Here is a 27287-nt window from a genome sequence, read left to right as displayed (position 1 = left end):
AGGGTGGAAACTATCACCATGTTCCTGAATTTGTATATAGGAAAAAAAATGCATACCTTAAGTATTTTTTAAATCTTTTATAATATAGCTGGCAAATAATTTTCCAGTCTTTGCTCGAGGAAAATATTTTACCAATTCTGTGGTCAGACAATTCCATTAGATATTCTTACTTCTATGTAGCTAAAACATAACTCTTTAGCTTTCTATTCTGGTTATTACATTTCTGCCCTCAGCTTTCTAAGGATTTTTCTAAGATACTTTTATACCTTTTAAAATTTATTTTATGTACTATCTCTTGATAAATTCAGATATTCTTTTTTTAATTTATTTGACAGGTAGAGTTACAAACAGAGAGAGAGACAGAGAGAGAAAGGTCTTCCTTCCATTGGCTCACTCCCCAAATGGCCACTACGGCCGGCGCTATGCCGATACGAAGCCAGGAGCCAGGTGTTTCTTCCTGGTCCCCCATGCAGGTGCAGGGGCCCAAGCACTTGGGGCATCCTCCACTGCTTTCCCAGGCCACAGCAGAGATCTGGACTGGAAGAGGAGCAAATGGGACTAGAACCCAGGGCCCATATGGGATTCCAGCACCACAGGTGGAGGATTAACCAAGTGAGCCATGGCACTGGCCCCTAAATTTAGATATTCTTTAATTTTAATTATCTTCTCTAAGTAGAAGTGACTACCAAAACTATATCTCCAATACTGACCTCATTTTTAAAATATAAGTCCATTAGTAGCTCTTGGTGTATTTGTGTGGATCCCCACTGACGTTGAGCCTGGCTAGGAGGATTGACGGGGTTTAGGCACCTACATAAGACTGTAAGGTGCCCCCTGCATACCCCAGGCTCTGAGGCTCAATTTGCCTAGGTGGAGCACTAGGCCTAGACAGATGGCTTGAAGAATATCTGTCTCTCTGTGGATTGGACAGGCTGGAACAGACCCTCCGTACCCAGTGGTTGTGTGGAAGCCTTGTGTGCAGAGACTAAGGGAACTCTGCAGTAACACAATAGGGTACAGGATGTAGCTGTATCTCTGGTCAATCACTGTGTATGGCTCCACAAGGAGTAGGTCACTGAAGTGAAATCTGTGCTCAGAGTGAGGACTGCACAGAACATTTGTGCAGTTCATGCAACAGTGCAGGTGAGTGTTGCATCCACTGGGGGCTAATACCCAGGTGATGATCACCTAGAAGGAAAGGAGATAAGGGTGTGATCACACCAAATGAGGTGACCACTCCCCCAGTTCTATTAATAAAGAGGAGATCTACCACACCCAACCTGGATATGCACCCCACCCTGAAGCACTACCAGAGCTCCCTGGCTATACCCAGCACACACCTCAAGGAATTCATTCAAAGTGCAGACATTCCACTAAGCCACAGAGGCATAGTTCAAAGATAGAAGCCATCAGAGGAAAAACCAAAAAGTATCTCACAAATGGCTAAAAATTAATGCAAAAATTCAAGAAACAAGAATAAGGAAGGCAACATGACACCCACAAAGGAACACAAGAATATTTCAAATTTATAATGTGAGGATGAAGAGATTGAGGAAATGCTGGAAACAGAATTCAGAAGATGAATCACAGGATTACTCAGGAGAATCAGAAGCAAATCTATGAATTAAAGAAATCCATACATTACATGAATGAAAATTTTTCCAATGAAATTGAGATCTTAAAAGTGAAATCAAAATGAAATATTAAAAATGAAGAATTCAGTAGATCAAATAAAAAAATGTGGAGGAAGCCTTAACAACAGTCCTGGAAAGAAGGAATTGAAAGTATTTCTAATGCAGATGAAATGAGTCCATGCATAGCAATCCAAAAGACTCCACTGAGAGACTATTGGAACTCATAGAAGAGTTTGCTAAAGTGGCAGGATATAAAATTAACACACAAAAATCAATAGTTTTTGCATATACAGACAATACCATGGTTGAGAAAGAACTTCTAAAATCAATTCCATTCACAATAGCTACAAAAAAAAAAATAAATACCTTGGAATAAATGTCAAAGACCTCTATGATGAAAATTAGAAAACATTAAAGAAATACAAGAAGACATAAAAAAAGAAAAAATCTTCCATGTTCATAGATTTTAGGATCAATACCATCAAAATGTCCATACTATCAAAAGCAATTTATAGATTCAATGCAATCCCAATCAAAATAACAACAAGGTGATAAAATTCATGAGGAAACACAAGATATCCTGAATAGCTAAGTAATCTTACACAGCAAAAACAAAGCTGGAGGCATCCCAATACCAGATTTCAGGACATGCTACAGGGCAATTATAATCAAAATAGCCTTGCACTGGCCCAAAAACAGACATGTGGACCAATGGAACAGAATAGAAACTCCAGAAATCAATCCATGCATCTACAGCCAACTTTTTTTTTTTTTTTTTTTTTTTTTTTTTTGTGACAGACAGAGTGGATAGTGAGAGAGAGAGAGACAGAGAGAAAGGTTTTCCTTTTGCCATTGGTTCACCCTCCAATGGCAGCCACTGCTGGCGGGCTGCGCTGATCTGAAGCCAGGAGCCAGGTGCTTCTTCCTGGTCTCCCATGGGGTGCAGGGCCCAAGTACTTGGGCCATCCTCCACTGCCTTCCCGGGCCACAGCAGAGAGAGGGCCTGGAAGAGGGGCAACTGGTACAGAATCCGGCGCCCCGACCTGGACCGGTGTGCCGGCGCAGCTAGGTGGAGGTTTAGCCTAGTGAGCCACGGCGCCGGCCGCAGCCAACTTATTTTTGACAAAGGAGCTAAAACCAACCCCTGAGGCAAGGACAGTCTCTTCAACAAATGCTATTGGGAGAGCTGGATCTCCATGTACAGAAATATGAAACAAGACTCCTGCCTTATTTCTTACAATAAAATCCATTCAAATTGGATCAAAGACCTAAATCTATGACCTGATACCATCAAATTACTGGAGAACATTGTGGAAATTGAAAGATATTGGCATAGGCAAAGACTTTTATGGAAAGACCCAGAAACTCAGGCAATAAAAGCCAAAACTGATAAATGGTATTACATCAAAATCAGAAGCTTTTGCACTGCAAAAGAAACAGTCAGCTGAGTGGTGAGGCAACTGAAAGAATGGAAGAAAATATTTGCAAGCTATGCAACTTATAAAGGATTAATATCCATAAAGAGCTCAAGAAATTCACCACCAACAAAACAATCCTGTTAAGAAATGAGCAAAGGACATGAACAGGTATTTTTCAAGAGAGGAAATTCAAATGGCCAACAGACACATGAAAAAATACTCCAGGTAACTAGCCATCAGGGAAATGCAAATCAAAACCATAATGAAGGTTCACCTCACCCTGGTTGGAATGGCTCTGACACAGAAGTCAAGAAACAACAAATGCTGGCAAAGATGTGGGGGAAAAGGTACCCTAATCCACTGTTGATTGTAATATAAGCTGATACAGCCATTGTGGAAATAGTTCGTAGATGCCTCAGAAATCTGAATATAGATCCTAACATATGATTCAGCCTGGAATTTAGCAAACCAAAAGAAATTAGCATATGAAAGAGTTATCTGTACCCCCTTGTTTATTACAGCTCAATTCACAATAGCTAAGATATGGAATCAACCCAGATGTCCATCAACTGTTACTGGATAAAGAAATTATTTTATATATACACTATGGAGTACTACTCAACTGTAAAAAGAAAATGAAATCCTGTCTTTTGTAGCAAAATGGATGCAACTGGAAACCATTATAATTAATGAAATTAGCCAGTCCTAAAATGACAAATACCATATATTTTCCCTGATCTGTGGTAACTAATAGAGTATCTAAAAGGTAATGTATTGGAGTGAAATTCACATTTTGAGACTTGATGACTATTCACAGCTCTTGTCTCTGCTTTTCTTCATACTACTAGTTGAACTATTTACTTATTGTAAGTTTAAACTTATGATCATAAAATAAAAGCAAAAAATAAAATTAGAAATAGAAAAATAAGGGGTTGGTGCTGTGGCGTATTGTGTAAAGTCGCTGCCTGCATGCCAGCATCCCATATGGGTACCAGTTTTGATTCCCGGCTGCTCCACTTCTGATCCAGCTTTCTGCTGTGGCCTGGAAAAGCAGTGGAAGATGGCCCAAGTCCTTGGGCACCTGCACTTATGTGGGAGACTTAAAAGAAGCTCCTGGCTCCTGGCTTCAGATTCATGCAACCCCAGCCATTGTGGCCATTTGAGGAGTGAACCAATGGATGAAAGACCTCTCTCTCTCTCTCTCTCTCTGCCTGTCTTTCTCTTTGTGTAATTCAGATGTTCAAATAAATAATCTTTAAAAAATGAAATAGAAAAATAAAAATGAAATTAAAAATTAAAAATAATAAAAATAAATAGCCCTATAAGAATTTTTAAAAAGGAATTTTATCTGTGAACTATATAAATCCATTAAAACTTACAGTAAAAAACATTTTAAAAAAAGTATTCAAGGTGTTTAACTACAGCAAAAATAAAATAAAATATAGGTTCATGTTTTCAACTACTTTAAACAGACATGGGGCCTTCACAAATTATTGAAAATGTGTATTATTAAAAAAGTAGGGTGAATTTCAAAACATTTTGTACTAAAATAAACTTACCTTTTAATTCCATTTTTTGCATGAAATGTTAAGAGTACCCTTCATCTAAGACAATTTTAAATTTGTTAACATCAACACCTGTGTCTCCTGCTGGTATCTTAAGTTCAATGAAACCCAACATAAACTCATTATATACAAACACAAACACACACAAACACCCTCTCTTCCTCCTTTTCCCTTCTCTATTTTCAATTCAAATTTTCTAGCACCTGCTATATGCTACATACTATTTTAGGTGCTAAAAAATCTAAGTAATAAAAAATTTGGCAATAAGATAATAAATCTCTTTTGTAATAATAAATGAGTTATAAGGTAAGGATAACTACTAAGGAAAATCACAAGAAACAAATAATGAGAACAGATGGGAGGAAAGGTATTTTATAAGATGGTCAAAGCAAGCATTCCTAATTACATGAGATGTGAGATTTTACAACTGTGGCATAGACATCTGTGTTGTAGACTAGAACCTGAATATTTTTAGCTGCTTATTTTTCTATAAATATGAATATTAATTAGATTAAGTCCCAATTTTGATAAAATGATCAACTGAAGAATTTCCTCTGAGTTATATTTCTGGAGGGACAATACAAAAGAATGAGAGGTTGCTTTGTTTTACTTTCTCAAGAGATATCTAAAGTATCTGAAAACAATAGTGTCCTAAGGATTAGTGAATGAATATGAAATTGGAAACCACATCTTTATCAATTTTTAAAGTAGAATTAATTTGACTATCTTTTACCTTGAATGAATTTTTTATATAAATGTGATTTTTTAAAATTATACTTTGGTCATTTGGAAAATATTAATTCAATATCCAGATCTTCCAAACAATTGATATATTTCATTGTATAATAGCAGAAGTTAACATCTGTTAATGTTATCATATAGCTCATCAAAAAACCCTTATGTTGTGGGAAGCTGTTCTAATACTTCTCAAAAATTACAATTTTGATTGAAAGTTTAAAATCTACCATTGAAAGCAAATACTTTCAGTTGTTTTCATTGACATGGTAGGTTCATTTCTCCATTTTCAAGAAAATGTCCTTCTAAACATCCATACATAGTAATCACAATTTTCAAACTTTTTTTTAAATAAAAATGCTGGGGCTGGCACTGTGGCCTAGCTGGTAAGGCCGCCACCTCACCTGCAGTGCCAGCATCCCATATGGGTGCCAGTTCTAGTCCTGGCTGCTCCACTTCCAATCCAGCTCTCTGCTATGAACTGGGAAAGCAGTAGGAGATGACCCAAGTCCTTAGGCCCCTGCACCTGAGTGAGAGACCTGGAGGAAGCTCCTGACTCCTGGCTTCAGATTGGTGCAGCTCCGGCCATTGCAGCAAACTGGGGAGTGAAGCAGCCGATGGAAGACCTTTCTCTCTCATGCGCGCGCGCTGCCTGCTTTTGCCTATCTGTAACTCTGCCTTTCAAATAAAATAATTAAATCTTAAATATATATATATATATATAAAATAAAAATGCTGTTTCACAGAAATGCCAGCTAGTTCAATTTGCAACTTCATAACACTGGTGAATTTCCTCGAAAGAACTGTTGAATTAAAGCATGCAACTCACTGATGTGCCTTATGTGGACATGCCATGTGGAAGTACAGGATATTGAGATCTTTACAAATGATCAACATTTAATAAATCTAGTAACTGTTACTACTCCATCCAGGATCAAGTATTGTTTAAATAAAGTGGCATTGATTTTATTGAGGATGTTTACTGCTTCATGAGTTGTCAAGGACATTGATAAATAAAAGTGGCATCCTGTTTAGAGATATGGCAGTAAGGAATAGAATAAGCAGCAGCACAATTTGGTGCCTTAATTTGTGCTAAAGGACTAAAATTCACCTACCATTGGTTTTTCAACATCAGAGCAAAGGTTAACACAATGAATAAAGGCAGATAATGTCTTGCCATGATTATGAAAGTAACTTTGACCTTGCAAATCACATGAAAGGATAATGCTTTATTCTAAAACATAATTTTTGTTATATCATTCCCTTGCTCAAAAGATTTCAATTGCTCTTTGTTTCCTACAGAACATTTTTAAAAGTCATTTTTTCAAGCTGAATTCTAAAAATTATATAACTTGTATTAATCTATTTATTTCTGCTTACCTGTTGTTTTTTATCTGTTGTTTCATTTGCTCTTGTACAAATCAGGTTCTAGATAAATGAAACTATTACTATTTCTATTATAAACCTTAAAGTTTAGGCATTTCTTTCAAATAATTTTGCTGTTTCTTTTTCTTGAAGTGTTTTGCTATCCTCACATTCTTTAGATGCAGGTCCTGCCTTATTGTAAGGTCCAACTCAGATGAAGCTTAAGTACATGTCATAGACCCCTCTTCTGAAGATACAAGGCACTCATTCCGCTGGCTATCTCTGGAAGATTCCTTCCAGTTATTGAGGAGGGTAGGAGTGATCAGTTCCCTTCTCCACCCTATGTTCTGTTCATGCTACCCTGGTTCACGCTAGTTATTTCTAATCACTCAAGTCTCTTTCCCTTAAATAAAAGGTTATTTCCAGGAAAATTTACATGAAACAAGTTCCCTTGCATGATGCTTTGTAGACCTACAGTTTCTCCTTGCTTTGCCTGACATCTTACTTCAGAGGCTACAACATGTTTTCTCTCTCTTTCTACTTTCATGGTAATTGTGCACCAATGAACTCATTTATCAGAATAACAGAAATCCTGCCCCACGGGTCCTATTGACTTTTGATTCTGTCTCTGCAGTAGCTTTAACATACATCTCAATAGTTTTTCACTAAAAAGGAAGAAAGGAGAAAATTCTGCTTATCACAGATCACGCTCATACAGAAATAAGTCTTTTAATTTATCAGAGGCTGTTGACATATTACAAAATCCATTAGTTAATTTTATCCTTAACTGATATTTTGTGCAATAATTTTCTCTTTCACAAACTATGCAGTGTGGATTTTCTTTGTGCTCTTGTTTTTGATGGATAACAGATATTTGCATTTAAATATCACTTTGATTATGAGCATATAAGTAGATTTCTTTAATCTAAAAGAGTAAATAATTAAATAAATAAATGCATTTGGTGGTGATGTTTTCCTTTCACAAATGTTTTAGTTTAAGTCATTTTCTAACCAATAAAAATTTCAAGTTATGTTGAAGGAATCTTCAGTGACTTGAAAGAAGGTGCGTGGAAACTTAATGGTGTGGAAACAAAATGAAGATTGCTGATGTAATCCAGAAGCTGCCCATCCTATGGAAGGAGTATATACATGCATATACCTTAAAGTTTCTACATGCCATATTACATTTTTTAGATAGATTCTTTTTCTTGCATTATTTGTGAAGTGTTATATACAAACTTCAGTAAACTTTTTGGAATGGAATTAGGCAATGCATAGTTGAATGTACAATATTAAAATGATAGAGTTAGATCTTCTCATCTGATGAGACTACACATAATTTTTTTTCTTTCTTTCCTTTGAATGCACTTTCTTTATGTTTTGCCTAGTTGGGTACACAATGAATGATCTCATTTTTGAATGGCAAGATGAGGCACCTGTACAAGTGGCAGAAGGACTCACTTTACCCCAATTTCTGTTAAAAGAGGAAAAAGATTTACGATATTGCACTAAACATTACAATACAGGTACGGATTGAAACTTGTCTTTATACTTATAACTTGTGATTTTATGATATCCAGATGTTTCTTGAGTATAATGCTAGGTTAATTATTTCAACTGTGTATAGATCAGTCATGGTCATAGAACATGAAATGGATGTATTTTCAATTTATATATATTTTACCTTATTGCACATTGTTATATAACTGGCTTGTATGGGCCCGGTTATATATGTTAAGACTTTTTTTGTGAGAAACCCATAGTTACTGTTATGGTTTGAGTATATCTCCCTAGCCTTCATGCACTGGATGCTTGGTTCTCAGTGTGATGATGTCAGAGGTAGTGGAAGATTTAAAAGTTGGACCTGGTGGGAGGTAATTAGATCATAGGTGCTGCCTTCAGAAGGGACGTTCTTGCAGGACCTCAGTTACTTCTCATACGTATGAGTTGTTATAAAATGGGCCATCCCCTGAGCTTTCCTTCTCCTGCAAATGGCTGTTTCCCTTTCCGCCTCTCCACTATATTATGACCGAACAAGGGCGCCCTCACCCAGGCTGAGCTGGTGCTGATGTCATGCTCTTGCAGCTTCAAAACTATAAGCTAATAAATTTCTTTTCTTTATGGCCACCCAGTCTCGGGTATTCTTTATAGTAGTAGAATCTGAACTAATGTAGGTATACCAAGGTGATGTTTAAAAGAATTCCTTTAGTTTGTATATGAGTGGTAAAATCTTTAAAAATCATTTTTGGGCTGTAAACATCTGCTAACACACACACACACACAAAAAGAAATTTCTTTGTAGTTCAACTTTAATTTTTGTAAACTTTCCCTTTGCCAAATTTTTTAGGAATTTTGAGGTATTTTTTATCTGAGCACTTAATACTCACACTGACATAGGAAGCTTTTGCCCTTGAGTGTAGTTATCAGATATATTTATTTGAAAATACGAAGACTGAGAAACTCAATATGATCATTTTAACTTTACAAAATCTGCGCATCTGCTCACTTCTTTCAACTGGTTGAGCTATTCCCAATATATTTTCTAACTAATATGTTTCTAAGATAATATATTGCTGTGAATTCCACTAAAACTCCATCCCTAGGTGTTGTTTGGGACATCAGCCCAATGTGGCAAGTGCATGGCTTCCCGCTAGCACCAACTGCTTTCTATCATTTAATTATAGTAACTATGCTATATCACGGATTCTGCATTTTTCAGAACTATGAGCTGACTTTTCACTATTTAAAGTCCCTAGAATTTAACAAATTCACAGTATCTGATCAAAAAGTCATTGTCATTAACTCAAAGATGAAGCTTACATCTAACTTATAAGGGAGTCCAAGGTTAATATCTCAGCACAATATAAAGGACAGGCAAGTCAATAGCAATGCCCTTGTTCAACTTCTTTAGGGCAATCACAATCATGAACCCTTTTTAGAGAAAAACTGACAAAAGCCTCTAGAGGTGGGTTATAGTGTTGCATTAGTTTGCTAGGGCTGATATGACAATTTGCAGACATGGTGGCTTAAAACAACATAAATGTATTTTTTCCCATTCTGAAATCAAGGTGTCAGTAGGATCCTGCTTTCTCTAGTACTCTGTGGAAGAATCCTTCCCTGCTTTTCATAATTCCTATTTCTGGTATCCTTGGCTTTAGATGCATTACTTTAGTCTCAGTCTCCATAGCCACATGACATTCATTCTCATGTCTCTGTGTTCAAATTTTCCTCTCCTTATGAGGACATCAGAAATACCTAATTTGGGACACAACTTACCCAGTATAACTTCATTTTAACTTGACTATATCTATGAATATCTTATTTCTAAGTAAGATCACATTCACAGGTTCCAGGTGGAGATTAGTTTTAAGGAGATGTCATTTTAACCCAGAATAAGAGATGCAGGGATTACTAGGGATACATTTCTATGATGCAGCATCTAAAGACCCCTCCTTGATTGGCATACTGTAGAGCTACCTACCAAGCTATTATATCTTAAAGGAAAAAATAATCTTACATATGTGAATGGCTGATACAAGCAAAGAATTGAACAGGTGTTTTTCAGATGATATCAGAGGGAATTAAACTGTTTGATCTAAGAGATTGAAGCATAATAGTCTTCTCTAATTATCGAGAGAATCCAAGTATCTGGTAGTGTCTTCAATTAAATATGTGGTGAATTTGCTTCAGACACCAAAGTCTTACTCCTAAAACACATTAGAATACTTTGAGTTATTTTTCAATAATAGACTCAAACATGACAATTGCAAAATAGAAGAGAAAAACACTAAAAACACACTTATAAGTATCTTCTTCTCTTAAAAAAAAAAAGAAATATACTGATTTTAAGAATGCTTTTACCCTGGGCTGGTGCCGTGGCTCATTTTGCTAATCCTCTGCCTGCAGAGCCGGCATCCCATATGGGCACCGGTTCTAGTCCTGGTTGCTCCTGTTCAGTCCAGCTCTCTGCTGTGTCCCAGGAGGGCAGTGGAGGATGGTTCAAATGCTTGGGCTCCTGAATCCGCATGGGAAACTGGGAGGAAGCACCTGGCTCCTGGCTTCGGATTGAAGCAGCACACCAGCCTTGGAGGCCATTTGGGGGGTGAACCAAGGGAAGGAAGACCTTTCTCTCTGTCTCTTTCACTGTCTATAACTCTACCTGTCAAATAAAAAAAAAATGCTTTTACCCACAAATGAATTTCACAAACTGAGAGGTTTTGTTGATTTTTATTTTAATGAAAAATTGGTGAATTTTTTACATTTTTTCTCTTTGTAATCACACGCATTCTGTGTGTAAACAGTGTATACACACACACATACATGCACATAAGAACTGTGTGTATGTGACTATAAATCTATATACTTTTCTTTCCCAGCACTACTCATAAAAACACATATTTCAATAAAACATGATAGCTTGTATTTTTCTTGAGAATCACAATAAAATAAGAGAAGTTATCCAAAATAACCAGTCGTCAGGATTGGTTACTTCTTATATAATGAGATTACTAAGTGAATTGTTAGTTATAGCAAATATTTCAGTTATTCTTGCTCCACTTTATTTCAGTATTTTAAAAGAAAATTTTAAAATATTTACATTTAATAACATTTTAAATATGTTCATAAGATTCATTAAAAGTGGAATCCAAATTTCCTAGTGCTTACATGTCTTTATAACACTTCTAAGTCCAGAAGTCAAATCTATCCTTCATGAATGGTAGTGCTCTTGCATCACCTCTGAAATCACATGTGGCCCAAGATATCATGGGTTTCCACTTGACTCAATCTAGCCATACATTAGCAATATTCCTTTATATGCTCTTTGATATCTTTTCTTCATTGTTGGGTCAGAGAATCGTTCTTAAGGAGCAGAAGATTAACTCTGATCTCACCTTTCCAAATTAATTAGAAGATAGAAGATAGAATAAAACCAGAAATTGGAGGTCCACAACATGATGCAATGGGTTAAGCTACCACTTGGCAACCATAATTCAAAGTTTGAGTGCAGGTCTTAGTCTTAGTTACTCCACTCCCATCCAGCCTCCTGCTAATGCAGGAAAACAGCATAATATGGCCCATGTATTTGGGTTCCTGCCTCCCACAAAGGAGACCTAGATAGAGTTCCAGGGCTTCTTGTTTTTCTCTGACACAACCCTGGTTGCATCAGCCATTTGAGAAGTAAACCAGCAGATAAAAGATTGATCTCTTTCTTTCTCTCTTGTTCTGGCTCTCACTCACCACCTTCCAAATGTTTTGCTTTCAAATAAATAAATTTTAAAATCTTAGAAAAGAAAGAATTGAGTAAGTTAGAGGAACTTTTCAAAAATATTCAATTATTTGATAGGGAGAGAGAGAAGGAAGGAGGAGGGAGCAACAGAGAGAGAGCAAGGACAGATAACAGATGACATAAAGTAATAGAGATAATAGAGGAGGGAGTAGAACCAGGAGATTAGCAGAAACATCAACTTCATGTTTAATTAAAAATTAATTTTTCTGCTATTTATTACATCCCATGACAGAGCTAAATAATAGCAACATAAAGTCATAAGTATATATAACAAATTAAACCTATTTGATTTTGTTATTCACAAAATTATTAATAGGAAATAACATATTTGTTATTTGTTTGTGTTATTACTTGCAGAACTATTCATTTATGATCATATTTATTTCTTAACACTTACTTTAAAATAAATAAAAATAAAGTTCTATGGAAAAAATAGCTCTAGATTCTAAATTATACACTTTACAGCACCAGAAATAGTCAATGGAACAGATTTTTATGTGGTAAGTATTCATTTCCTTAGTCTGCCTCAGAAGCAATTATTAGAATCAAGTGAAATAATAGATCTTGGAGTAGTTAGTCAAATTTGAAGTGCTAGTCAAATGTGAAGGATTATTTCCTCAAAGAGCACACTGTTTCATTACATTGACCTAGATGCTGAAAGAAAAGTAAAAAATATGTTTTCCAGGGACCAACCTGAATATGTGAGTTAGAATATAATGAAATATTTTAAGACAAAATTATTATGAAAATGAAATTGATACTTGATGCCATAACAAAGATCTATTTTACTAATTACTATACTTATTTACAACCAAATAGGAAAGTTTACATGTATAGAAGTGAGATTCCACCTTGAGCGACAGATGGGATACTATTTGATCCAGATGTACATTCCCAGTCTCCTCATTGTTATTCTGTCCTGGGTTTCATTTTGGATCAACATGGATGCAGCTCCAGCCAGGGTAGCATTGGGAATAACCACAGTGCTGACTATGACCACACAGAGTTCAGGATCACGAGCTTCTTTACCAAAGGTAAGTGTTCTGGAAAAACATACATGGACTTGCACATATACTTCAAAATATCTTTTTTTCTGATGTCAGATATTTCTCAAAAGGATTTCACTATTTATTAGTGATTTTAAAAGTAGTATGTAAAGAGAGTAGAAAACTTGCAAAACACTAAAATAGATGAATGAAAAATTATACAGAGCAGTGATATATGCTTTTCACATTGTGTTATTTATTTAAATATCAGTAATAGTCTTGTACATTGTGAAATTATTTGTATCTATAATTTTTAAATATTTAAAAATATATAAAAACATTTATTTTATTTGATTCTACCTGGTAGATTTAAAGGTAGCACAGTACTCCATTGTGTGCATATGCCATAATTTACTTTTTCAATTTCAAGACTAACACTACATTGAGTATTTATACAATCAATATTAAATATATGCATACATAGGTATATATATGTTTATAGGCAGACCCACACATGCATATATATGTATATAAATACTGTTTTACACATATTTCATATATGCTCTTGGAGCTAGAACTTCTGAGCATTGATGTGTATTGCCAAAGTTATCTCCAGAAAAAAATCCTACAAAGTACACTGCCACAAATATTGTGTAAGTGTCCTGGCTACCGTGCAGTTCCAATCCACTTTCCTGCTAATGTGCAGGGAATGGAGGCCCAGAAACTTTTGAGTTCCGAACTTCAAATATAGAGAAAAGTTGACCACATATCTTGAATTTTGTGACAGGTGTAAGAGGTAGAGCATATATAATCATTTGGATTAGAATTTAGGAAGGCAGGGGCCAGCACCATAGCTCACTTGGTTAATCCTCCAACTGTGGCACCGGCATCCCATATGGGCTCCGGGTTCTAGTCCCGGTTGCTCCTCTTTCAGTCCAGCTCTCTGCTGTGGCCCTGGAAAGCAGTGGAGGATGGCCCAAGTGCTTGGGCCCTGCACCCGCATGGGAGACCAGGAGGAAGCACTTGGCTCCTGGCTTTGGTTCGGCGCTGCGCGCTGGCTGTAGCGGCCATTTGGGAAGTGAACAAATGGAAGGAAGATCTTTCTCTCTGTCTCTCTCTCTCACTGTCTAACTCTGCCTAATAAAAAAAAAAAAGAATTTAGGAAGGCATACACTAAAATCCCAAGAGAAACAAGAATTAACCTATTGGATGATGCCATTCAAAAATGTAGAAAATTGTTTATAATAGAACATATGATAAACATGATATAATATGGTAGCATAATATAATTCTGATTATGCGATGACTAGAAAAACATGCTTGCATTTAAAAATAGATGTCTAAAACCATGCACCTTAAGGTCTGCTGTTTTCAACCTCACAAAAGAACCCTGAAATGCCTGCCATTGAAACAATCACTATTTATCTAGTGACAATTTCTAGCAGGTAGGAAAACAAAATTAAACTTAGGAAATAGAAACAATGAATCATTAATTTATGGTAACTGTTTATTGCTCTGTCCAAACTTTCTGTTAATGCAAATCTTGTAGGACTTGAAGGAATTGGAAAATTAGTCAAATAACATTCAGAGAAGAGAATCTCTAGGAATATAATTTAAACAGCTCATTTGAAGTCCTTCACAGCTGAGATTCCTCTCATTTTCTATCATATTGACCTCTACAGTATCACGATAAATCAAACACTTAATAGTCCAAACCAAGAGACTTGTGATTCAATCGTTGGAACTTGGAGCAATTTTACATTTCTGCACCTCCTGCATTAGGTGGACAAAAAAGGGTGTCATATGCATCCCATTGTCAGAAAATGTTTAAGGTTGAATAATTTCTTGTGTTGTGTTTAATATTGTATAATTTCAGTGTTCTTGGAGCAGAGTGAGAAAAAATGGCCGTCATTCTGGGGCTACATACTGGAGAATTTTATAGTCCTTGATAATGTTTAGGTTTATTTTGTATGCAGTAGTAGTAGGTCCCTGAAAGGTGTTTTGTTTTATAAGGTTTTTTTTAGTTCTAAAATTTAACAATTTTAACACTGTATACACATATGTAATATTTGTCTTGAAAACAGAGATATCAATATCAAACTGAGGGATTAATGATAATGATTATAATTTGGTGAAAGAAGGGTGCATTGTCACATACATGGTATGATTCAATGAAATATACCAATTGATATGATATCCACACAATATTTGTATTCCCTAAATATTAAATTAGGAAAAACATATGATAAAATCACAAAGCTTAAATTTTTTAATGCCATAATACTGCAGCTTTGGCATCAAACTGATTCAAAAATAAAAGATGTATATGCAATTCTAAGAATATTTATCCTAAAACATGTCTTCAACTCCTTTCACTGCATACATACATATCCTGGAATCATAATATTATCCCCTAAAAAATAAAAATGTGTGTAAATATGTCCTTTTGCTATGGAAGGAAGAACTTGGTCCTCAAATCTGTATTGAAATGCACTGTTGAGGCTTTTTTTTATGTTCATGATTCCAGTTTGAAGTTATAAATAGAGCTCTTCGACTCCAGACAAAAAGACAATCGGAAGGTTTATGATTATATGAAAGATGATGTTATAGAAATACAAAATACTTCAGCACACAAACACACACACACAAAACCAGAGAGAGAAAGGTCACAAATATAATTTAACCTTAACTGAGTCTGTCAAAAAAGGTAATATATAAAGAAAATCCCATAAGTGTAACAGCATGCACATTTAAAGCATTTCTAGTGACATTCAGATTTATTTTACAGTTCATGTAAGTGCTAAAAATGAGAAAGAGTCTCATGTCCTATTGAAGAGATGACAATAAACTCTAGTAACTGAAGTAGAAATCAGATATAACAGTGTGACCTTTAAAACTCCTTTAGTCTCTTTGGTTGCACTTTCTTTGACTGAAAGGATTAGTCAAGTTCATCTTTTCAAAATAATTTAGCTCCGTTATACAATTTTATGCTATATTTTAAATCTTAAAATAAGAACATTTATGTAGAAAACAAATCCCGTGTTAGAAGCATTTTTCATTTTCTAAATCCTCTGAGTAGCATTAGTATGTACATGACATAGTAGGGCACTGGTGGGTGACCCTCAGGATGATAAATGTCAGAATGTCAAATCTCACAATAACCGGTAGCCTGTGTGATTCACTGCCTCATGCCTAATGCTCAGAGAAAACGAATCAGCCAGCTCCTTTTGCCTTTCCACTAGTAGCTCCACACTACTGCAACACTTGCTCCTCTTTTTTTTTTTAAGTTTTCTCTCTATATATGAAAGACAAAATAGCAGAGAGAAGTGGAGAACACACAGAAACACACAGAAAGTGCTATATATATTTCAACATTCATGTTTCAGAAATTATGTTGTTCTAAAGGTAAAATTATATTTCGTCTTGTATTTCCTCTAACCATATTTTTGGGCTAGTGCTTAATTTGAAGAAAGAAATTTACAAAATATACAAGTTTTAATGTATGGCTAATAAAATTTCTAAGCATTAATATCTGAAATATTCATATTAAAGACAATTATTTCCATGCATTTATTTTTTTTCAAATTGATACATATGTTATAATTTAGAAGCAGAAAATATCTAGTTTTTCTATCAAATAAATAACAAGATAAGTCAATCTGCGTACTCTCTTTCTTCATGACCCTCCCCATCTACTGGAAGATCCTTTACCCAGCCCATCTCTAGACCATTACCCCCTTGTATTTTCTTTATAGTATTTCTGTTAACATTATGTGTTTGTATTTATTCTGTGTTTTCCTACACTGAATGTAAACACCATTAATAATGGATATTATTTTTCTTCCTCATCTCTGTTCTTATAGCATAAAGAATATTACTTAGTACATCATTTTGTTCAACACATGTAGAATGAAAAACAGAAACTGAATAAATGTAGGTAATGTAAGAGGATAGCTGAAGCCTAATTTTGAATGTTTTTATAAACCATAAAACTGATTTTGGACTTTAAATTAATGAAAAGAAAATTAAGAGTTTTATGAAGTTTTATGTTTTATGAAGGCAATACAATCAGACTTGTCTTTAAAAATGATCACTGGTGTGAATGACCTAGCAGTTAAGATGTTGGTTAAGACAACTGCATCCCATATTGAAGTGCCTGGGTTTGATACTGGCTCTTGACTTGTTTCCTGCTAATGCAGACCCTGGGAGGCAGTGATGATGCCTCAAGTAATTAGATCAGTGCCACTCATGTGGGACACCTGGTTTGCATTGCCGGCTTCCAGCTTCAGCTTAGCCCAGTCCCAGCCATTTTGGGCAATTGTGGAATGAGCTAGTAGATGGAACCTCAATCTATCTGACTCCTCGCTCTCTGTCTCACTCTCTCTTTCAATATCTTTCCTCAAATAAAAAATGTTAACAATTCATAATCATTGATTGCTGTGTCAAGGCTACCTCTGAGGGAGTGGAAAAATGTTCGTTGTGGCTTAGATAAATGTGATGGAAGTAAGGAAGGAAATAATTTATAAATTTGAGAAATAGCAAGATAGAATAATTAACAGGCTTATTTTCTTTTCTTTTTTTTAACTTTTATTTAATGAATATAAATTTCCAAAGTATGACTTATGGATTACAATGGCTTCCCCCCCATACCGTCCCTCCCACCCACTACCCTCCCCTTTCCCACTCCCTCTCCCCTTCCATTCACATCAAGATTCGTTTTCGATTATCTTAATATACAGAAGATCAGCTTAGTATACATTAAGTAAGGATTTCAACAGTTTGCTCCCCCACAGAAACATAAAGTGAAAATTAATAGATGATTTTTTTAAAATGATGATGAAATCAGATCAGACCTATTGTCATGTTTAATCCCAGTGAGAGTCAAGTTGGGAGTTGATAATTTCTTTCTTTTTTTTTTTTTTTTTTTTTTTTTTTTTTTTTTTTTTTACAGAGGATCAGTTTAGTATACATTAAGTAAAGATTTCAACAGTTTGCACCCCCGTAGAAACATAAAGTGAAATATATTGTTTGAGTACTCGTTATAGCATTAAATCTCAATACACAGCACATTAAGGACAGAGATCCTACATGAGGAGCAAGTGCACAGTGACTCCTGTTGTTGACTTTACCAATTGACACTCCTGTCTATGGCATCAGTAGTCTCCCTATGCTCCAGTCATGAGTTTCCAAGGCTATGGAAGCCCTCTGAGTTCTCCGATTCTTATCTTGTTTAGACAAGGTCATAGTCAAAGTGGAGGTTCTCTCCTCCCTTCAGAGAAAGGTACCTCCTTCTTTGAAGACCTGTTCTTTCCACTGGGATCTCACTCGCAGAGATCTTTTGCCAGAGTGTCTTGGCTTTCCATGCCTGAAATACTCTCATGGGCTTTTAGCCAGATCCGAATGCCTTTAGGGCTGATTCTGAGGCCAGAGTGCTATTTAGGACATCTGCCATTCTATGGGTCTGCTGAGTATCTCACTTCCCATGTTGGATCACTCTCCCCTTTATTTATTCCATCGGTTAGTGTTAGCAGACTCAAGCTGACTTGCCCCAAATGATAGAGTTAAAAACATACCAGGGGATTCCAATTCAATCCCATCAAGGTGGCATGTACCAATGCCATCTCACTATTCCAAGTGATCAATTTCAGTTCACAATTGATCATAATGAAAGGACTAAGAGTCAAAGGGAGCACATAAACAGGCTTATTTTCTTTAGATGCAAGAGAAGACTACTAGGACTGAGGGTGACCAATGGTAAACAGAGACAGACATTTTAGTTGGAGAAAGAAGTTGAACTTGTTTATAGTCCGGTACAGATTCAGAACTTCTTTTTACTCAGATTAAGCATGAGGTGTGTGAGACATCCAAAGGGTTTTGTTACATAAAAACTTGTCTATAGAGAGATCTAGTCAGGAAATAGAAACTTGAAGCTGTGAGCACAGATATGCATGGGAATAGGATTCATTGGTGAGAGATTTGAGAGAAATAAAGGAGGTATGAGAGAATAAAGATGGCCAAAGACATAGCCTGAGGAACTCATAAAAGAGAAAGAGTCCACAAGTACATAAGAGTGGTACAGATGGAAAGAAATACAGAGAACACAGGTCACAGAAGCCATGGGAAGATCATGCTTCCAGGAGAATGCAGTCTTTGGCACAATGGCTTGGGAATGGTTTCCAGGACATAGGTCTCCTGACAGTGCATTTAATTAGTAAGCTTTAGGCTTTATTTCCTCTCAAGGAGTAATACTGAGAACAGACTAGTCTTTAAAATATAATTAGAAAAATCGTGGCCGGCGCCGCGGCTCACTAGGCTAATCCTCCACCTTGTGGTACCGGCACACCGGGTTCTAGTCCCAGTCGGGGTGCCGGATTCTGTCCCAGTTGCCCCTCTTCCAGGCCAGCTCTCTGCTGTGACCAGGGAGTGCAGTGGAGGATGGCCCAAGTACTTAGGCCCTGCACCCAATGGGAGACCAGGAGAAGCACCTGGCTCCTGCCATCGGATCAGCGCAGTGCGCCGGCCGCAGCGCGCCGGCCACGGCGGCCATTGGAGTGTGAACCAATGGCAAAGGAAGACCTTTCTCTCTGTCTGTCTCTCTCACTGTCCACTCTGCCTGTCAAAGAAAAAAAAAAAAGAAAAGAAAAGAAAAAGAAAAAAAAAATTGTTGGCAAGCAGTTCAGTTCAGAGGATGCACCAGACTGAGTGGCACTGTGGCAAAGAACAGCAGGCAGTAAGGTGTATTTAGAAGTTAATGGTTCTGAATCATGTGGGAGTACACTGTATGTCATGAGCTGATGTGAATGTGTTGGACTCACAACTGCTATCTTTATTTTAAAGTTACTCACTCTTGAATTCCAAAATTCCCAGTCTGTATTGGAGGGGTAGCCAGGATGGAGGAGGAGAAAAAGAGTTGAAATTGGTGGAGGGTCATAAGAGAGGATGAGGAAGTAAGTCTTTAAGGCTAAATGTTCAAGAACTATTTGCAATTAGCTGAAATCTGTCAAGCAAAAATAGCATTTTTCATATACCTGTTGTCACTGAAAACACTTGCTGAATTAGTTTAGAAATTGTATTTCTGATTTAATCTCTTTGGTTCATGTCATCATAGATTCAAGATATTAGAAAATGTGTACATATTTTATAAGTCATTTTGCTGCAGGAATAATGTGACTTGACACAGTGGCTTTGAAAACTGTATTGCAATTTCCAGGTCTGTATGCATCCAGAGGCATCCAGGAATTTCTGACAGATTTTAAATCTATACTTTGCAAACAACTGGAAACTTAACACAGTCCTAGAATAAAATGAGCCATTACTTTTTCCCCAGTGATGATCATTTTGACCATCAGAAATCACATTTAAGTTGCAAGAAGAAATGCAAGGTGATACCTTGTCAAAATACTTCATATGTAAGTTGACAGCATTAGAAGAGACAAGAAGAGCACTCTTTGTAAAATAAAATATTCTAATCCAAGATATTAACAGAGTGTTTCTCCAGAAAGTGAATCTCCATTTGAGTCATCCATGACTCACTCTTCCGCCTGTATTTTAACATTTGATACCTTCGTTCATCTGTTCATTCACCCAGGAGATATGGATACTTGTGCTGAACAATAACAATGCAATATGTCAGGCAACACAGTAAATAAGCACAGATGTCATGGATTCTGGACTAGACTTGGGCAAAGCCCAGCCTTACACATTGAAGAGCCAGTTGGGAAAGGTGGCAGAGAGATATTTTTTTCTTTATTTAGTCCTCCCTCCAATACTTTCCCACAAATGTTGGGTCACTTACCCTTTAAAATTACAACCTAACCTTCATCAAAATTCCCACAGGCTGCCATTTGATTCAAAAATACAGGTGAAACAAAAAGCATAAAAAGAGTCAAGTTTCCAAAATGTAGGATGATCATCCTTAAGATAATTATATATGAGTCTAAAGAAGCCGTGCATCTTTATCTGAACCCAGCATGATTTTCTGCCTCATGTATCCATAACTTCTTGGACAGAGGAATATTTATTTCTACTAGATGGAAGCAGGCTTTCAGGTAAATTTCCATTTCTAAGAAAAAATGGGAAATATCTTACCTCACATAAATGTGAGAATCTCTTACCTTTATTTCAAATAATGGCAAATGAGTAAACTTTCCACATCTAACTATGGTGAGGTATACAACAAAATAAAACATCTCATAATCCCTCACAAAAGGTAACAGTTTTGTAGACATTGCAAGGTATATCATCTTAACTCTGGAGTGCATGCACACATCCACACACAGATACAATAAGAGGGGGCATTAATACTCAAAGAATACTTTTATCCTTTAGCAATTATCGCGTACAGAAATATTTCTTCAGCCACAAACTCAAATCACCACAATAGTAACCTGATGTGATTATTAAAACTGTTTCTTAAAAGTCAACGAATTACTTCATCCAATGGACAGAGGTCTGTATGAGTTTGATTCTAGAAAATATGGATCTTGCTCTTTCTTTTACTCTTCCTTTCCTGTCTCTTTCCTTTGTGTTCCTTTTCATTTAAAAGTGTATTGCGTTATTTCCTTTTCTTTCTTTTCCTTTTCAGTCTCTTCCCATCCTTCCCTTTGTGGTGACAGGAAAAAGCAAGAGCTATGGAGTCTTAGCTGAGGAGGAGATGGTTGGTTGGGGTTGGTGGAACCTGGGTAAAGGGTGTACCTACATATCAAGTACCCATAGAACGTGGTAAAGTAAGTTAGGACCAATGCCAATAGGGCCTTCAGGAATAGGTCCAGGACCAAGATAGCTACTGAAACCAACAGTGTGCAGGCTGGGAAAGTGACTGGAAGAATTGAAATATATTAGTTTTACCTATCAAATGAACAATCAAAATGCTCTGTTGACAATAATGGGAGCCAAGTTTCACACTTTTAGGGGAAAGCATTACGTATACAAAAATCATAAAGTGTAGATGAAGCATGTGATGTTGAGTTGGAATTAAAGATACTAGTGTCAGTTCATGGTTAATGGATAGATAGACATAGATAGATACAAATGCTGTTTTGTCTATGTACCAAGTACATATGCTTGTGTAAGTCCTAATTCTGTCCAAAGAGAGAGCTTAAAGGGAATGCCACAGAAAGAAATTAGTAAACCCAGAACACATATCTTGTTTTAAATAAGGATTCCTCATAAATAATGAATAAATATAAATAATAAAGGACTGATTCATGGACTGGACCAAGAAAAGTACAAGCTGATCCTGGAATATCTTATAGAAGAAAATAAGGAAATGCTCAAATAATGGCTTTTCAAAAAATATCTGTTTACTAACAGCTAGGGCTAATATTGTCCTAACCTGGAATAGCATTAGCACCAAAATTAACAATGATATAAATGTACTGTGTCCTATTGAATAATATAACTATCCATGTCTATACTGATATAAATAATAAATGAATAAAAGGTAAATGCAGGAGACAGGCAAGTTTCCTTACAATATAATGTTAACAATAGATGTAGACAAATGGTGGAACTGGGAATTCACCATACAGTAATAGCAGCTTCAGTCAAAAATCATCAATGAAAGTTAAACGTAGTGTGTGAAAGCTTAAGGTAATAGAATATTCACACAGTTTCAAAAAACTCCACAAATGGAAATATTAGAACTGTGATACCATTTTTTTTTGCCACAGTGTTTTGGCTTCCATGCCTGCAAAACTCTCATGGGCTTTTTTAGCCAGATCCAAATGCGTTAAGGGCTGATTCTGAGGCCAGAGTGCTATTTAGGACATCTGTCATTCTATCAGTTTGCTGAGTATCCTGCTTCCCATGTAGGATCATTCCATCCTTTTTAATTCTATCAATTATTATTTGCAGACACTGGTCTTATTTATGTAATTCCTTTGACACTTAATCCTATCTTTTTGATTAATTATGAACTTAAACTGATCACTTTAACAAGTAAGATGGCATTGGTATATGCCACCTTGATGGGATTGAATTGGAATCCCCTGGAACATTTCTAGCTCTACCATTAGGGGTAAGTCCGAGTGAGTATGTGCCGAATTGTACATCTCCTCACTTTCTTATTCCAACTCTTTTATTTAACAGGGATCACTTTTCAGTTAATTTTAAACACCTAAGAATAATTGTGTGTTAATTACAGAGTTCAACCAATAGTACTAAGTAGAACAAAAAAATACCAAAAGGAATAAAATAGTAAGTTGTTCCTCGACAGTCAGGACAAGGGCTGATCAAGACATTGTTTCTCATAGTGTCCATTTCACTTCAACAGGTTTCCTTTTAGGTGCACAGTTGCCATCAATCAGGGAGAACATATGATACTTGTCCCTTTGGGGCTAGCTTATTTCACTCAGCATGATGTTTTCCAGATTCCTCCATTTTGTTTCAAATGACTGGATTTTTTTTTTTTTTTTACTGCTGTTAGTATTCTATGGAGTACATATCCCATAATTTCTTTATCCAGTCTTCTGTTGATGGGCATTTAGGTTGATCCCATGTCTCAGCTATTGTGAATTGAGCTGCAATAAACATTGAGGTGCAGACAGTTCTTTTATTTTCCAATTTAATTTCCTTTGGGTAAATTGCGAGGAGTGGGATGGCTGGGTTGTATGGTAGGGCTATATTCAGGTTTCTGAGCAATCTCCAAACTGATTTCCATGGTGGCTTTACCACTATGGCAAAAAAAAAAAAAAAAAAAAAAAAAAAAAAAAAAAAAAAAAATGACGTAAATGAAAGATCTCTGTGAGATCCCAGCTGAAAGAACAGGCCATCAAAGAAGGAGATACCTTTCTCTGTAGGGAGGAGAGAACTTCCACTTTGAATGTGGCCTTGTTTAAATAAGATCAGAGTCGGTGAACAGCCTTGGCAGCTCATGACAAGAGCCTCGGGTGATTACTGACGTCATAAATAAGGGTTTCAATTGTTAAATCAACAACAGGAGACATTGTGCACCTGCTCCCCATGTAGGACCTCTGTTCTTAATGTGTTGTACTTTGCAAATTAATGGTAAAACTACTACTCAAACAGTACTCTGTAATTTGTCTGTGTGGGTGCAGTCTGTTGAAATCTTTACTTAGTATAAACTAAGTTGATCATCTGTATATAAAGATAATTGAAAATGAATCTTGATGAAGAATGGGATGGGAGAGGGAGTGGGAGATGGGATGGTTGTGGGTGGGAGGGAAGTTATGGGGGGAAAAGCCGCTATAATTCAAAAGTTGTACTTTGAAAATTTATATTTATTAAATAAAAGTTGAAAAAAATATATGATGTAAGAACAATGGGGAAAATGGGAATGGGTTGATAGTATTATGTGGTAAGATTAAAAGATCTTTATTTGCATAAACTTTTTAAAGTAATCTCATACTTTGGTGGATGTATATATACATATATAATCAAATATTAACAATTGAGGAACACAAATTCTTTTCACTATTCTTATAACGTATCCTTAGCTTAAAACACTTCAAAATAGGTAGTAAATAATCATATAGTACTCATTTAAAAATGCATTGAAATAAAATTATCATAATTTAGTTGACTAATAAAATTTGAAAATTTCAGATGAATAGATAAAATTAAAAAGTCAAAGGTGCTATGTATATTTTAATGTTTATGTTTCAGAAATTATGCTGTTCTAAAGGTAAAATTATATTTCATCTTACATGGCCTCTTATGTTTTTGCACCAGTGTTTAATTCAAAGAAAGAAATTTACAAAATATACACATTTTAATGTATGGCTAATATAATTTTTAAGTATTAATATCTGAAATATTCATATTAAAGGCAATTATTTCCATGTGTTTATTTTTTCAAATTGATACATATGTTATAATTTAGAAGCAGAAAATATCTAGTTTTTCTCTCAAATAAGTCACAAGATATGTCAATCTGCTTACTCTCTCTTTTTCTCTTGGCTAGGTTTCATATGTCAAAGCTATTGATATTTGGATGGCAGTATGCCTCCTTTTTGTGTTTTCAGCCCTTCTGGAGTATGCAGCTGTAAATTTTGTATCAAGGCAGCACAAGGAACTTCTGAGATTTCGAAGAAAGAGAAAGAATAAGGTAAATGATTCAGTGTATTGGGTTTGGTGGGATATCCATTTTCACTGGCAAGTGCATTTTTTGTATTTAATAGAGATGTACAAAGAGGATATTGTGACTTGGGGCTAAATGACCAATTAGTTTTCTGTTGATCTTAGGCAAAAGACTGTGAAGCAATTGATCAATTAGTTTTACAAAGTGTCAAAATAGCTTCAGCAAGAAAATGGTGATACTACACTTTAAAGAGCTATATCTAAAGCAATACCTTAAAGAGCATATCTGGTGGCAAGAGAGCTTTATCTTTTTTTTTTTTTGTAATGTACTTTCTGGACTAACAGTGTCTTGCTTCAGTTAATGAAATAAGGAATTTCTTACTTGTAATATTAGAGTGTTTCTAACAGCTTTACTTTCATAACTCATCAGATATAATTATTAAAATTGTTCCTTCTTATGAGATAATTCCTTTAATTTTCCATCAAATGTTATTTATCAATGGCAGGGTAGTACGTTTGTGCAATAATATATGATCTATTTTACACACAATATCATGTTCATGACTTTTCTGTGGAAACCTCATGGGAAACAAATAACAAGACATTGTTGTCTTTCTATAATCTGTTAAAAAATGAACTGATAAGAAAATTCTTATTTTGAACATCATAAAGGGAGCGTGGATGGGAAGGTCCCCTGTTTTTAAGACCTGGAATGGAACTTCCCTTTACATGTATATGGTTTGGACCCACCCCATCCCTTTCTGATGGCAGGGTTTCTACTGACAACTTCAATTCTTCTCATCTGAGTATACTGAGATTTTGAAAGCAAATGGAATTCTGAAGCAATAAAGTAATATCACAGTTATATTGAATCATGACCAAGATACAATATACTGAAAAAGTCAAGTCAAACACAAATTTTAAACATAATGATATAGTTCATATATTGTGAAAAGTTAAGAATTTTTTGAAATTTGCAATTGTTATTCCTTATGATTTGTAAATTATGTACTAAAATTCATTTTTTAAAGTTTTAAGACACTAAGCTTTTATTTCTCCGTGCTCCTGTCAACTCAGTATTAAAACTATTCTAAAGTAACAATTTGTTCAGTCATTTTCAACTGGCACTCAAAAAATTATCACTACTCTAATAATTAGCAACATTGAAAGAACCTCAACACTGGGAAACTGAGTTACTACATTGGACAGAAAACAATGCTAGAGCTTACATTTCATAAATCTTTATGAAAATATATGCGCATAATTTTGTATTAAAATGTATTTTAATGGAGATATTACCTTTTCTTTATCTTCTTGCCCCACTTCTGCCTATTCTTCTGCTCTAATTATATTTTCTCAATCTTCTTCACTCTCCCTTTACCTTTCCTCTCCCTCTTTCTCCTCTGCCACTCATTCCCCTGCTTGCTTTCTGTTTTCTCTTAAGATTCTTGTCATTGGCTAAAATATTGTAATAGGACAAATGCTGTATCATAGGAGTAAAGCTTTTATCTTTCTTTGCTATTAGTGATTGATGAAAACAATTTCCTCTTCTAATGTCACTAATCACAAGCAATGCAATATTCATTTCCCTATTACCACGATTTTCTTTTTCTTTTTGTATTTTCCATCTTTTTTACCTTCTTCCCTCTTCTTGTTACAATGAATCAGCCATGTTCTGCAAATACCTGAAATGAAAAGTGTTATGTACATGGTGTCTAAATGGGAAAGTCTGAGAGCTCAGATATTCTACATCCACTATTTGATAGTCAGAGTATCCACTGGATAAAATAATAGACTTCAATATTAGACATTGAATTCTTGTTCCTAATTTTAAAAATTTTAAAACTATGTATCTAAGGATAAAGTGTCTCTCTACTCTGTTTTACCACTTGAAGAATAAGTTAAAATATCTTATACCCCTTACTTTTTTAACTTTAGAAAGACACAAAAATTGATGTTCCAGTGATTGCATTCTGGGAAAATGTAGGAATACAAAAGGTAATATCGTATCATTTTCTCACCACTACTTGAAATATTCAGGAAGCCAATGTCATGAAATATAATCAAAATTCATTACAGAAAGATGTCAGCTACTTTTAAGCTCAACTCATGCTTTGCAGTAGATACTTTGCATAAGTGAAATATCTCTCTTGATACATACGTATGTTAAATAGTAAATGTGATTAAAATCAATTGTGTAATTATATTTAATTATATTTGGCTTGATTCTCTGGTTTCTCAATCCCTCTTGGTCCACT

General features: G+C 35.5%; 1 protein-coding gene across 2 annotated transcripts in view; it reads left to right on the top strand.

The window, feature by feature from the left end:
- Positions 1-27287, top strand: part of GLRA3 (glycine receptor alpha 3) — a 175247-nt gene that overhangs the window by 120826 nt on the left and 27134 nt on the right. For both annotated transcript variants that reach the window (XM_051832426.3, XM_051832423.3), the window contains exons 6-8: positions 8106-8243; positions 12824-13038; positions 24914-25057. In XM_051832426.3, the coding sequence (XP_051688386.1) occupies positions 8106-8243; positions 12824-13038; positions 24914-25057 (497 nt within the window). The remainder of the gene's footprint in view (positions 1-8105; positions 8244-12823; positions 13039-24913; positions 25058-27287) is intronic.

Source organism: Oryctolagus cuniculus, chromosome 2, assembly GCF_051225735.1.
Source record: "Oryctolagus cuniculus isolate XC-2025 breed Fujian yellow rabbit chromosome 2, ASM5122573v1, whole genome shotgun sequence".
Lineage (NCBI taxonomy): Eukaryota > Metazoa > Chordata > Mammalia > Lagomorpha > Leporidae > Oryctolagus > Oryctolagus cuniculus.
The sequence above is the reverse complement of the archived record's forward strand: the minus strand, read 5'-3'. Positions and strand labels throughout refer to the sequence as shown.